Consider the following 15,033-nt stretch of genomic DNA (forward strand, 5'->3'; position numbering starts at 1 on the left):
CTACATAGGGCAGGGTGGAAATGCAGAACTCATCTCTTGTTGAGCGGGAGGAAAGAATGATGGTGTGCGTTCAGAAAGCCTGAGGGTCTCGTGCTCTTGCATGTGCAGTTCCTCTCTGTGCTCATCCACTGCCGGCACATCTGAGGTAGACAGAAAGAAGATTCTCCCACATCCTCCCCCGCGACCATTTCCACGCCGATTTTGGCACCGCAGCAAAAAGACGCAGGCCTACCGCGAAAATGCCGCATATCTAATGCAACAGCTCCATAATGAGCACTCTTTCTAACATTTCAGCTTTTTTACAGCACTTTTCATCAATGCCGAGGTCTGATGGAGCTGTGACGCATTAGCGCCACAATGGCTGTGAAATGGATTGTCAAGCAATTTGAAAAAGCCGTCTGAATTCACATCACATATGCATATTAACGTTAATACAAAGCACAAAGTCTGGAGAGATGTTAAATGCCAGGGGGAAAATGGACCATGTCTCCACAGGAGACAAACTGAAAGCTATTTCAGTGTAAAGGGACTAAAGGCATACTGATGCGGGCACTGCGAGGGCACAGAATACATGACAGAAATCTGTAAAGAAAATCTCAGTCATGCTTTTGAACTATCATTGAGCGATAACATGCTCATCACAACTGCTGAAAAAACGCAAACAGATCTATAACTAGAAAGGCATCTCTTAAGAATGTGCCAACAGCTTTTCATAATCTATCAAACGTCGTTTGCTCTTGGTTTGATTAAATGTTGTAAGCGAAAGGGAGAAGACTGTTTAAAGGCTGTGTTTTGTCTCAAATGCTTTAATATCTCTGGTGCATTAATCTCTGTTAATGAGTCATTTAAAGTTTGCAGCACTTGAACACAGTTTGCTGACTCACTGCAATATAGCATCATCGTTTGTTTTGTGTGTCTGAGCCATTAAAAGGTGCCTGTGGGAACAAAAAAACACCTAGATTTCATATAAAATTAATAATAAAAACAAATAAAAAGGAGGATGGCAATTACTCGATGGGTGGGGGGAAAAGAGGGCAGTCAACTTATCAAAAGGGCAGAGGCCAACATGATTAAGCAAATTGTTAGCTAAAGTGTTGAAATCTGAAACCACATTCTCACTATAAGGGTTCAAAATCAACTTTCAGTGCCCTTTACCATTAAAAGTCAGTGAAATAAAAAGACAGATGTGGGGACCTGTATTCAATTAGAAAAACCAGACACAGCTCAATGACCTCAGAACATTAGCAGTGTCATCAGGAGCTTTAATACGGTGCATTAATGGGTACTCACCTCTGAGAGTAAGAAATCTGTCTGAGTGCTTTTGTCAGCTTTTTGGCAAAGATATTTCTGAGCAGCACAGGTAGATTCCTGTAAAAAAGATGTATGTATCAGAAAAGAGTGCCTAGCATTAAAGTTACGACCTAAAACAGTTCTCTGGAATACTTGATCCTGATTGGTCAATCTCAGTATCCTGCAGTAAAGTTATATATTGAATGCTTAACTGTATGGTGGACTAGGAGTGCCTCTTAAAAATAAAATGAAGTCAGATTCAAAATCAAATATTCAATTTATTCAAAAAGTAAAATGACAAATTAAGTACATTTAAAATGTAATTTTTATTTCAAAACGATAGTTTAACAATAGAATACTTATTTGTTTATTTATAAACATGAATTAATAAAAGGTCTATTTGTAACCAAAAATATTATGAGTTATTATTAAAAAAAATATATATTTATAATAAATAAGTCATTAATTCTAAAAAGTGATTTATATATAAAGTGAATATTTATTACAATTTTTTAATTAATACACTGATAACTGATTTTAAATGGAACATAAAAACTACATAAAGTACTGTACATTTGGATGAAATATATAAAAAAAGTTATTTTATGCCCTTTATCTATTTCTTCAGTAGCCATGTGAATATTGTACAGTCAGTCGGTCATTATTATGCAATATTTTTAATAAACCCTGGCTTATTGCATGATAATGACCCTCTGATTGTACATTCAGCCTTGACTGGGAATATCAAACACCCACCCTCTTGAACGTGGCAGAGTGGCAGACTAATAAAATAAGAAATATGGTGCAGCAAAATTTAGGGCAGCCATACTTCATTAATGACATTCAATAAAGACAGTAAAAATTGACAAAGACGAGCTAAGCCAGCAGGCTGCCAGTTTCACCAGTGAGTATTATTTTACGAGCTTTTGCCATGATTTATTAAGCCATTGTGGCCGCAGGTTCTTTTCCCACTAAAAATAGAGTGGAGGTCTCTGGGACGCAGAATCTGCAAAGTGATGATGTCAATGGCCAAGAATTTAGTTTATTCCGATTTCGTCATCAGGATGCACATTATGCATGCGTTTACATCTGTTCAGTACACATGCTTTACAGGAGATAAAACAACCACTGCAGTTCTCAGGTCGAAACTCACATCACACAAAGTTTGAGTCACTGGGCTCTTAAGGAGCAGAGAAACTTCAGTGAGCACAGTGATATTTACCAACATTCTCTGAGAAAAAGACTCTGACCTTCAGAGACGTGCTTAACACTGTTGGGAGCACAATTTCTGAATTCAGTTCTCGAAGACAAGACAGATAAGGACAACATCAATTCAATCCTCTACAGACTGAGTGAAAGTCAATCTTGCAATCTTTTCACTGAACATCTAGGCAGCGATCAGCAAGTATGGAGAACGTTTAAACTAGTAATGCAGTGCTGCAGCTGTAAGAATAAAGGTGTATTCACTTCACACAATCTCACACTGAGATTAACAGCTCCAAAGCGTCCTGAAGTCATTAGTTTTCAAAGAGAGCTGGCGATTTCCTGAACTCGACTTAATGCGTTGCGGTGACTACAAATGGCAGTGTGGACAGGGTTTAGGGAGGCCTTTGGGACCAGTGTTATTTTAGTACTGCTAACATGCTCAGTTTTTATTCATATTTTTAATTAGAAAAGACTGCTAGAAATGACACAAAATAAATCAGTCATGGATTATTTGAAACATCATGTGCTTTGTTTGTCCTTTTGCTTTTACAGCCTCTTTACTGCCCTCTATTGTTTTTATTCGTCCTACCCCCTCCTCTCTGCATATCACGCTATCCCATTCCTCTTTTCAGGACCACTAGTCTATAAATCTGAGATGGACCTGTCATATTTCTCCTTCACTCGTCTCTGCTCTAGCTGCTGGGACCGTGAACGTTATGCGTCTCACAGTGCATGTAAAGCATGCGACGAGCTGTTTACTGCACGTTAAGTGAGTCTATCAAACATCGTCCCAGTTCAAAGGAAACTGTCGAGCGGCATCTCCATAACTTCCTAACACGAGCCTTGGGAGAGGGTGAGGACATGAAACCAACAGGATGTTAACGCAAACTCAAATAAACTAACGAAATTAGGGTATTCCAAAGACAATGGAGCAATAGAACCTGTTTTTGCAATCGTGACACTTGGTTATGAAACTTGCAGTTATGAAATGTTACATTGAACTCGTCAGGTTCTCTCACCAATTCAGTCTGGAGTCGTACGATGAGCTCGTCTTTCTCCTTCAGCTGTTGTTGCAGGAACTGGTTCTCTTCTCTCACAGGATCCTGCACACAAAGCACACACACAAAAAAAAAAAACATTCAGTCTGTGTTATTCAAGCCATCGCCCCCAGTTTGAATCTGCAGCCTCGTGTGTGGGTGTAAAACTGCCGCAGTTGAGAGGTGGAGGTGTGTTTTCTATACCGTGGTTTCACTCTCCTCCATAAACTTCACCTGAACTAGCAGGCACTTTCCCACGACCTTGTGCTGTCAGCATCCATTATGTGAGGCTGGGGGAGGGGAGGGAGGGACTGAAGCTTCAAGGGCAGCAGAGGAGGACCGAGAGGCCCAGGAGCAGAGGATGGCCTCCACGAATGACCGAAAAGAACCGCCGCCCCCAAAAATGACAGCACTCCTCTAAAAGAAGCACTCGGTGGAGATTAGACTGCGATGGCATGAGGAAGCCGGACACGATATGCATGAGTCGGAGCCCTTCATGAGAGATCAAGGAAGGGGATTATGAGCTTCAATGTCACGTACTTGGAGACATCGTTGTTCAAAGCTCTTTGGCTTTGGTTTGAATGCACTCCTTTTGTTGACATTACATAAACATCTCAAGGGAGCTGTTGTCAATCTTTGATGCTCCTCTGTAAAGGAAGCTAATTTCTGCCTGGAGATGATGATGACATACACAGCGACTAACTAGAATCGCTCGCTTTGTACCTACAAGACTCTTTTTTTTTATTTTTTATGAACTGCTATGACCCCATCAGTAAGGCTCAAGTATATCTTCATCGCTACTAAACAAGAGCCTGTTCCTTTGAACTCAAATTATACTGGATTTCATTTAGCTTTGTAGTAATGGCCATTCATTCTCATTAAAATGATTACAAAATTATTAAAATGGCCATTATTACCATGAGTCACTTTTGAAATAAAAGTGAAAAACAGACTTAATAGGTAGGCTACCATTCAAAGGTTTGGAATCACTATGAAACTTTTTATTTGAATTGTATGCTTTTATTCCTCAAGGATTCATTAGGACATTCGTTAACTTAGGACATTTCTTAAGATCAATTCTAATAAGTTTGTAGTAATGTTCATAAGTGCAATTCTTGAAATACTGTTCAGAAGTTCACAAATATTTGTTTGTTCTTGCCAAAGACTAATCAACTCAATGAAAAACACAAAGCTAATCTTTTCCTGCTGCCTGCAGATTATCGTGATAACATAATAAGAGCACACATTATTTTCATCACGACTGACTTGGAGTTCAGCACTCAATCAGGTTTTTTTAAATGTGCTGCTGTGTATGTCTATTTCTTCAAACAAAGTTTTGTCTTTAGAACAATCTTAAGAAAATGACAAGAGCACTCTTAAGAATAAAGTTACAGATATTTTTTTCTCCCAAAAAACATTTAAGTAAAAAAAAAAAAGAGAGAAGAAAATAGCAGTTAAGGCAAAATTTATTCTTAAGAATGTTTCATGAATCAAAGAATCTTCCTTGTGTTGCAATGGCAGACCTTCTGCCTTCTAACACTCAGTTTGATAAGACTTTGAGGTGAAGTTTCAAACTCTTCTTTCTTCCCACAGAACTTAACATTCGTTTCTAACTGTTTACCATTTAATCTTTTCTTTCTTTTGCCCATTCTACTTTTTCTCCTTATTTGCCAGTTTCAGATGTATCTTTTACTTTGAAACTGTGTCTAAAGGCCAGCATCATCTAAGAGTCTTGCCTTCACTGTTCCAACTGAAACTGGTGTTTAGTGAGCACTGTTCAATGGAGCATCCAGCTGAGCACCAGTGAGGGGTTTGTTTCCCAAACTAGAGGCACTGATGTACTAGTCCTCTTGTTGTTGTGGAGCAGGGCTGTTCACTTCTATCTCTGTCCTGGTTAGATACGGTCTGCTTTCTTCTGTCGAGACCATTGTGGATGAAACAGCATTCATCTCTCAAATTAATGATATTCTTTGTGTTTGTCTAGACATTTTGAAACCAACATTTGACTTACACTTTCGAGTTGGTGTACACTTGCAAAAAAGAGTTAGGCAACTAAAGTCATTGTACTGCAATTTCTACACTTCATTGAGCAGTGTCTTAAATATCAAAATGTACTTTTGACTATTTCTGGTCAATGAAATGCTACATTGGCTAAACAGAAGCATCAGTTTCTTTCAACAACATAAAAATGTCTATATGATTCCAACATCTGAATGACAGTCTATGAATATACACTTCCGTTCAAAAGTTTGAAGTTGGTAAGGTTTTTTTTTTTTTTTAAGTCTCTTATGCTTAAAGGTGCTCTAAGCTCATGTCACACATTTTTTAAGGCTGAAAATTTTTTTTGTCACATACAGCAAACATCTCCTCACTATCCGCTAGCAGCCTGTTCCCTGAACACACTGTAAAAAAAAGCAGTCTCTGTAGACAGCCCAGGCTCCACAAACAGCAACAAAAACAAACTGGGCCAACCTGCACCACGAAACATAGCAAACAGTGTTCCAGCCAATAACCGACAAGAATGATTTGGGGGTGGGGGTTGGGGGGTTAGTGCACGTGCACATGAAGAGGGATGTTAGCTAGAGGACAGATGTCCTAGACAACGACAACGACTAACGTTAGAATTATATTCTCTTGAATTTTGATATGGCTGACACACGACCAAAGAGACGACGTTCCGATGAACAAAGGGAAAAAGGAGAAGGAACGCGCGAAGTCCCGAATTTACATTGGAAAAGCAAGGAAGGGAGGGTGAGGGGACGGCATGATGAGGAGGAGGGTGCTCAAAAACATTTCTCATTATTACCGATGTTAAAAACAGCTGTGCTACTTAATATTTTTGAGGAAACCATTATAACATTTTTCAGGATTCTATGATGAATGGAAAGTTTAAAAAAAGAACAGCATTTATTTAAAAGTAACTACTACCAGTATTGATCGATTTAATGCATCCTTGCTAAAAAAAAAAAAAAAAAAAAAAGTATTCATTTCTTACTGACCCCAAACTTTTGAATAGTAGTGTACAGAAAATAATAAAGTATTTAAAAACTAATTATTTATTAAAAAAAGGTCATGCACTGAGCAACGTATGCAGCAAACAGGCAGAATGTAACATCCCCCAAATCCCTGCCTGTGGGGAATATTTAATTATATCTTAATTATAGAGGTTTAACAAGAGGCACTTTATCTGTGCAGTGCCATGGAGGACCTCTAGAGAGGCGTTTGGTCACAGTTGCATACACACACACACACACACACACACACACACACACAGGATCGAGAGCTGGGTCTCTACCCCGTGCTGTAAAACTGCATTTGAGTGGCTCCTCCATCTGTCTGTCCTAGATTAAATACTTGAGGCAAGAAGGGGACGAAGGACCTAATAAATGAGAACGTCCTACTATCACAGAGCCCTGATCATAAAAGGCAACACTTAGCATCACAGCAATCGATACAATCAAAAGTATCCTGGTGGTAGGTCTGGGTGAAACATATTAGATTAGTTTTTCTATCCTTCCTAAGACCGAGAAGTTTCAAGAGCATCTAATTTAAACTTCAGTTAGAGCTATTAATGCATGTTAAATTCATTACTTTGAATCAATTCAAATTAAACCCTTTAGTAAATATATATTTATTAAATAAATATTTGGTAAATATTGCATTTGTTACAATTCATCCATCCTTGCTGGGATGCTGAAGCCATATATAGTTTATACTGGTTCTAAATAAAGGAAAGGCTACCTCAATTTAATTGAAAAAGTGAGTAAAATTTGGCTTGATTATTTTCAGCAATGTTTGTTTTAAAACCAGTATTTTACCTTATTCTGAATCTTATTGGATACTTCACTCACTGAAGAAGTCAATTCAAAATAACACACACTACCGTTCAAAAGTTTGTGGGGGGTTTTTTGGGAAAGAAATTAATACTTTTATTCAGCAATTATGCATTAAATTGCACAAAGTTGAAAGTAAATACTTTTACAATGTTACAAAAGATCCCCAATTCAAATCAATTATTTGCAACTTTCTATTCATTAAATTATCCAGATTTTTATTAGCATGCTTTATTACTAAATATTAAGTAGCACTAATGTTTTCAACATAATGCAAATCATTATTGCAAATCAGTGCATTAGAATATTCTGAAGGATCATGCGACACTGAAGAAAAAGAAAAAACCCAAGATACATTTTTTTTGTGCTATATTGCCCAGCCCTACCTGGCATTTTCATTACTAAGAATGGTACAAGTTTAGAGAAGCAGAGGGTATTTCACTCATGTACTTTGAAGGAAGGCATAAAAAGGAGTAAATGTGATAGATGTCCTCAATTATTTCTGTCTAAGGAGGTTTGTGATGTTATAAACTTCAAACAGGACACCCTCAAGAGTGGCGGGCACACCTACACTCACTTACCAAGGAGTTATTAATGCGCAGCTGACAGGGACACCAGGACGAATGAGTTGGTACCCCAGTCCGAGCTCATTTTACCAAGATGCAGAGCAAAAGGCTCCATATTCCCTTAACCGACGCAATGCTCTCGCCGCAGGAGAACTCTTTCCGCAGGCTCTAATTATTAAGAAGGTGGGGATAACAAATGTTTGGTGAGAGAAGTTTTCTGTTCAAAGTAGGACGAAAAGTGACACGGTTCCGTCTCAGGTGGATGCTAGGGCTTTATTTTTAAAATCGGGATTTTTTTTTCTTCTTTTTTTTTAACAGAATGAATCAGGACAAGTCCCACCCCTCTCCTGTCAGTTGAACACAATGTCAGAATGCATGGCGTCCTATTCTAAGCATCTCCCTCTCCCGCTGCGTGGCGCTAGGCTACGGATGAGCCGGAATGTCACGTGATTCGCTGCCGCAACCGCCGCTTCTGTTAGCACTCCATGTAGGTCAGTAAGGAGGACAGAGAAAGACACAGACCTCATTTCCACATTTCCACTTCGCAGTATTTTTGAGCCATTCGGGAAAAAAAAGCCCTGATGAAAAACAAAATCCTCTTCTACCAAGCAAAAGCTCCTCAAACAAAATCAAAAACCTCTCCCAATAAAAGCCCTAGCCCATCTCCACAAGATCAGCGCATGTAATCAAATAATCTCATCAAGATAGTGGGAAAATTTCATTGATGGTGGAGAAAACCGTAGCTCAAATTGTATCAAAGAGAGAGGCCAGAATGAAAAGAGTAGAGAAGCACAATGGAGTAGGAAAATTAACAGCATAAAACGGAGAGACCTCTGTCTCTATGCAGTCGTTTAGCACCGTCATTATGTTTTATCTACGGGCTTTGAAATCTTCAGGGAAGAAAAAAAATTAAAGTGAGCCTTTTAACTCAAAGTGTGAACCACCAATGATACCTCTGCAGCAAAGAATGTGTTCGAATCCACATTATGAATAGAAAAAACACATTCCAACAACACTGAATGCAGACAATTACCTTAAAGGGGAGTGATTTCTCACTGCAGGGGCTTATGGGTAGAGAGTGAAGGCTGCTGGCAGGACTGGTCTCAGTGCTCTGAAAGGCAAATATCATACATCTTAACATTAAATGAGCACATGAAAAGAAAATTATTAAAACAGACTGTAAATAATATTCTGCTCATCTGACTCTGAATTAGTTGGTTCTGAGGTTACTACACTTGGTCAAACTTTATAATACTGGCAAGACTACAAGTATATCCAAATGTTATCCAAAGCCTTCAAAATATAATCTGCTTTATCAATTGCATGTACAAACTGCCATAACCCCATTCATTAGCTATTTTTAAAATTCATGTTTGTTCATGTTCATTCATTACACATTTAATAATGTTAATCTAAACAACTTGAAATGTTAAAGTGTATTCAGTATGTAGAAATTAATATTAATCAAGATCAATAAATGCTTTAAAATGTTTTTCATTGTTAGCTCTTGATACCCAATAAACAAATTGAACCACACTGTTATTACTCTAAAACTTACTAAAGAAACTCAATGGGAAATTAGCCAGTGTCGCACATATGATGTAATTATATCCTCCAAACATGGGAACTAGCCTCAAACCCTTCTCCCCTTAACCACACTACTGCTGCCTCTCCCCCATATTAATATGTGAGAAAGAGAGCTGTGACACTGTCAGAGACATGGAACACTTTAATCTGTGTAGAGTGGCCTGCAGACAATATATATTGAGCGAAAATAAGGATATCGGGTAAGTAGGGATGCACCTAAATGAAAATTCTGGGTCGAAACCAAGTCAAGTCAAGTCACATTTATTTTATATAGCGCTTTTTACAATACAGATTGTTTCAAACCAGCTTTACAGAGAATAACAGGAAAATGATGCAAAAAAGTTTGTTTCCAGAAGAAAATAGCATCACAGTCCATTAAATTTAACATTTAATTTAATATTCAACAATAATATTTATTCTAGAGTGGCTATATATATATATATATATATATATATATATATATATATATAAACCGAAATGGGTCGAAACCGAAAATGGGTTTTAATAATGATTTATTTCTTATTTTAAATTAGCTTTTTTGTATTAATATAAGACGTTTTCATTAAATTCAATCAATCAATCAAAAAAAATTAAATACAAGCCAATAAAATAAAATAACCACACTTTTATTGAAAGTAATACTAATTGGACAGAAAATGTATTAATATATTAACATAATATAAATTCATATTAAATATCAATATAATTATTCTTTATTCAGTTCTACACAACAGAACCAGATTTAACAGATTTTTTTGACCAATTGTCCAAATAATGTATAGTCCAACAAAGCTATTTTCATCAGAGCATTTGAGCAGATAGCAGAGAGTGGAGGATCAGTGAACAAGAGGGTAGCATCATTTTACCAGCTGGCAAACAGTGGCGGCATATATTTTTTGGCCATTTTTCCTCTTTCGGACAAAACTAATTTTCGGCGGCCGAAATCTTGGTGTATCCCTATGGGTTAGTAAAAAAAAAAAAAAAAAAAAAAAAAAAAAAGGAACACTGCACTGCTAAAGGGGATGAACATTGGCCAAATCAAAACCAAAAACACACAAAAAAAGTAGCAGTTCTCTGTAATATGCATCTCTGTAGCAATATTTGTGGGTGGGAGTGGAGAGGGACCATGACATGCAGCTACTCCACTGACAGAAAAAAAAAAGAAAGAAAAAAAAAGGGAACGAGGAGACTATAATAACGTAGTTTGACCGGGTCTATAAATTTCAAACAAGGTACAATAGCACAACCATTACAATGTCATTTTGGTAAATGTTTCACAGCAAACATGAATGAATTTTAAGCAGCATTTCAGACTCCATAATTACTAAAGGATTCAAGACTGATCCGGCATGTGCTGCTTTTGATTAATGCGTTTTCTACGCCTGCATTTTAAGTGCAAGAAGAGGACAAGAAAACTGTAATGAAAACTGCAAACATATTGAGGTAATTCGAGAAGGTATAAAAGCAAAAGCAAGACAAACGTTTCACTAAAGCTGATTCTTCCCAGTGCATTCAAACAAAAACTACTAAATGACAGAACAACACAAGTAGAGCCAAATTTGTTTTCTGAAAAATGCACAACCGTAATTTAAGAATTTAACCTGTTCAATATTAAAATCTCTGCTCTGAATATAAGGTAATTATCAAAATGGTTATGTATGCACATGGCTACATCTGAACTGTTTTTGCTGGCGGGAAATGCAATAGTTATGTAAATGAACCAGGCAGGACGCACCAAAAAACAACACAACAAAAAAAGCCAGTTTAATCCACGAAGGATGTATTGCCAGGTTCTGAATGCCAATAGGCAATACAGTACATAAATGTTCAAAGGTATAAGAGCAATTTGATTCAAGCCTAGGTAACATTCAGAAATGTCTGAGGTTAGACGGTCTCAACTCAAGTTCTGAAACAAGTCTAGAGCTTTTCTATTATAGGAACTATGTGAGCAGACAATCTATGGTAATTTGACATTTACTATTTTATATTTGACTGAATCAAAAACTCGGAACATTTTGAACTCAGTCCTTACTGCACTGCCCTGAATTAGTCAGAAACGAGGTATCAAATTACCAAAAGACACACAAAGAAAGAAAGAATAGGCTATGCTTAATCTGTGGTCAAGCTAATAAAACCAAATGTACAAGTCGTTGTGATTCTTATTACACTGTAGTTTACAAAAGCTGAAGGAAGATGGCTAATTTGCATGTTAATGAGAAGAGTCAGTAAAGAAGCCAAAGAACTTCCTCTTCAATATTCATGTTCCTCTGTTGTGCACTGCTCTCTGGACCTTAATTGTTATTTTGAGGGAATGTAAAACAGAGTTCATGCAGCTACGAGTTGGATGAAGGTGGAATAGAAATGCGGGTGTTCTGGTCAATACATTAAGTTGGGTGAGCAATATACTACAATTAACAATAAGGGATTACACAAAAGCTTTTTTTTATTGTTGTTACTTAAAGAGCATTCAATACATTTTAATATTACTACCACAACAGAACTAAAACACTTCATCACTGTTATGAAAGAGTAGGGGCACCGTTTTAAAGTTCTGTACTATTTTGTCTAACTTTTGGCCCTCTAGGGGTTAAAAAAATAAACTGCACATGCATTTTGCGGAAGAACATTGTTTTGGTTGTGCTTTGTCTTTGCGCGAATGTGCAAATAAATATGATCCTTCACAATACATCAGTGGTTCTCAATGGCGTTCCTTGGATTAATTATATAGGCTACACCTGCATAATAAACGAAAGTATGGTAATGTTTATTGGATTTATTTACAGAACTATATTATATCATACTTCAAACTTCTCTAATAAACACTACTGGAGTCTGTGTGTGATGACATTGCAGGCAGTGGCGTAGCGCAAATTCACTAATTAATGTTCCAAGTTAACAAGTAGCAGGGAGTAGTGAACACTGCGTAGGGACCCTGGCTGCGTCCAAAAGCTGAAAAATGCTGCCTTCAGAGGATGCATTCCAAGGTAGGACGGCATAAAGCCACGTCCAAATCTAATGTTAGCTTCACTTCCTGTCTCCTGAGATACCTGTCTGATCGATTTTTTAGGGCAGCACAGATTTGATTTGATATGTATATGATGCCTTTGATATCCCACAATCACGTGCATTCCATTCAGTGACAGTTGAGCTAAAAAATAAAGATCGCAACTGAAAGTTGCTGTTGGTGGTCAGAAATGTATGTTTTTGACCTTTTCCACTTTTGATGTTATTTCTAGAGAGAAATGTAGTAAAGATATTGTAGTATAATTATAAGTAATTGTAGAAATTAAATATTTGCTTAGTTATTACCAAAGCCTGTTCTATTTTGTTGTAAATCATTAAACCGTTATGCTGTCTCAGAAGCCTGTCTGAAAGCCTGTTTCGTCAGGTACCTTCATGCGCAAATGTGGCCTGCGAAGTCATTGCCTGATAATGCCTGCTACACACTGCATGATTTTAGGCTGTCCCAGACGAAATATTTCCAATCATGCTCAAGATTACATTTAAAAGCTTCATATTAGTGTTTTATTTTATAAAAAATAAATAAAAAAGGGGAAATTTCCATGTACAATTAAATACAATAAATACAATAAACCGATACCGATTAAAAATATAAATATCAATAAAATATAGGCATGTCACCAATTTGGCACCAAAAACATTCTTTAAAAAACATTAAATTTACAAAAATATAAAAAGTGCACCCAAACCGTATATAGGCAAAAAATAAATATCATATATAAATTAATTAATTAATTGCAACCACATGATACTAGACCAGTACAGAAGTACTTACTGTAATGTTTCACTGGCTGAACAAATCGACACTGGCACAGTTTTCTAGCCATCACAGCCTTGTTTTCATTTGAGTCACAACAAGTATGGCGTCTACTCTACTCTAAGGTCTACTTACTGACTGAATGTGGCTCTTTTGAGTGTGATATCCTCTTGGTGTTGGCTCTGAATGATGAGGCATGAAACTGGCAGGGCACGGAGAGCTATTCTACCTGTTCTAATGTACCCGTGATGAAGGCCATAGCAGCTTCATGAATCAACTGTCAGTGTGGAACATTACCTCCTGCAGGGTCCTGCGTAACCGCAGCAGAAGAGTCTTTACCGCTGTGCAGTCCTGCTGCATCAGCCTGAACGGCAACGCTTCCAACCCGGTCAAAGTTTCATCATCACGAGACAGACAGAGAGACATCGGCCGCTGCTCCCTGGAAGGATCATAAGAAAACAATTTCTGTGAGCAAGAATCAGTCTGAGTTTTGGGGTAATGGTACAAGAAAATCAACAGAAAACAAATGGATTTCCAACATTTATTGGCAAATTAATGTGCATAAAATGCAATACATCAGCATTTAATGCAATAAAAATTTCAGTTATAAACGTGACTTCAAACAAAGAATCAAATGTAAAAAACTTTGTTTTAGTCTATTGATTGCATCCAGATTTCTGGACAAATGAACCGATCAATCATTTATGTAGACAATGGGATCAAATTAAACTTGATTAGGAGTGCTTTTTGAAAAGACAGAAAGGGAAAGGTTCAGAGTGGAGAAAAGACCCTCGAGAGATAATGGAGCGGATAGTCATACCCTCTTCATCAAGTCCAAGTGGATACTAATCTATATATAAACTCAGACAATTAGACCGTTAAGAAGTTTCAAAATAGAATTTTTTCCAACCTACAAAGATCTTGACTGAACTAGTGTTGTCACGATACCGGAATTTCCAAATTCGATATAACTTGAAAAATATTGCTATTTGACACAAATTTTGATACCACAGGGGAAACTGACATATATACCACCATACAGATTATTTGTTATCTCATTTTTTTTTTATAATTTGGGTGATTTTGTTGTAATAGCTTACACAGCACAGGGAGGCTTTATTTAAAGCTTCTTTAAAAAAAAAAGAAAGAAAGAAAAGACAAGTAACCAATTGGTAATAAAATAAGAACAAAAACAAATTGCAAACGATTTAGCACAAATAAATCAAATAGAATAAAAAACAAATGAAATAAACATGGCTTTAAGTTTTTCAGGTGGGTTTTTACAGTATCTTCGGGTAAAAGAATAATACAGAAATGAAAGTAATGAAATGTAACGTAACACTAGATCGTTTTCATTATAAAAATTAAATACAGATAAATGCTTACAATTAAAATTATTCAGTCAAGAGCAGCAAGTGATTTTCTCTTTGTTTTTTGTTCTTTGATTAACATGACAGACAGCAGCAGGAATATTAGGCTGCTGTCACTTTAAAGGCTTATGAACGGATGCAATATACTGTTACACAACATGCGTTCTCTCTAAACTATTTACGTTCCAAAACTGACTGTATTTATCTGAATACTTAGGCAGGACAGACATTTTGACATAATTTTGAATGCATTTGACTGTTCAAAGACGATAAGCCATGTCTTTTCCAAGGACGATGTACACAAAATCAAAGACTTCCCATATATATATATATATATATATATATATATATATACACATACACACA

At 36.8% G+C, this 15,033-nt stretch overlaps 1 protein-coding gene across 3 annotated transcripts in view; it reads right to left on the reverse strand.

Moving 5' to 3' along the window:
• Positions 1-15,033, reverse strand: part of ccser1 (coiled-coil serine-rich protein 1) — a 73,421-nt gene that overhangs the window by 30,409 nt on the left and 27,979 nt on the right. For all 3 annotated transcript variants that reach the window (XM_084390039.1, XM_084390041.1, XM_084390040.1), the window contains exons 6-9: positions 13,595-13,736; positions 8,966-9,043; positions 3,516-3,599; positions 1,291-1,368 (exon numbers count right to left, since the gene is read on the reverse strand). In XM_084390039.1, coding sequence (XP_084246165.1) covers positions 1,291-1,368; positions 3,516-3,599; positions 8,966-9,043; positions 13,595-13,736 — 382 coding nt within the window. The remainder of the gene's footprint in view (positions 1-1,290; positions 1,369-3,515; positions 3,600-8,965; positions 9,044-13,594; positions 13,737-15,033) is intronic.

This window comes from Rutilus rutilus (genome assembly GCF_951802725.1).
Source record: "Rutilus rutilus genome assembly, chromosome: 19".
NCBI classification, from domain to species: Eukaryota; Metazoa; Chordata; class Actinopteri; order Cypriniformes; family Leuciscidae; genus Rutilus; species Rutilus rutilus.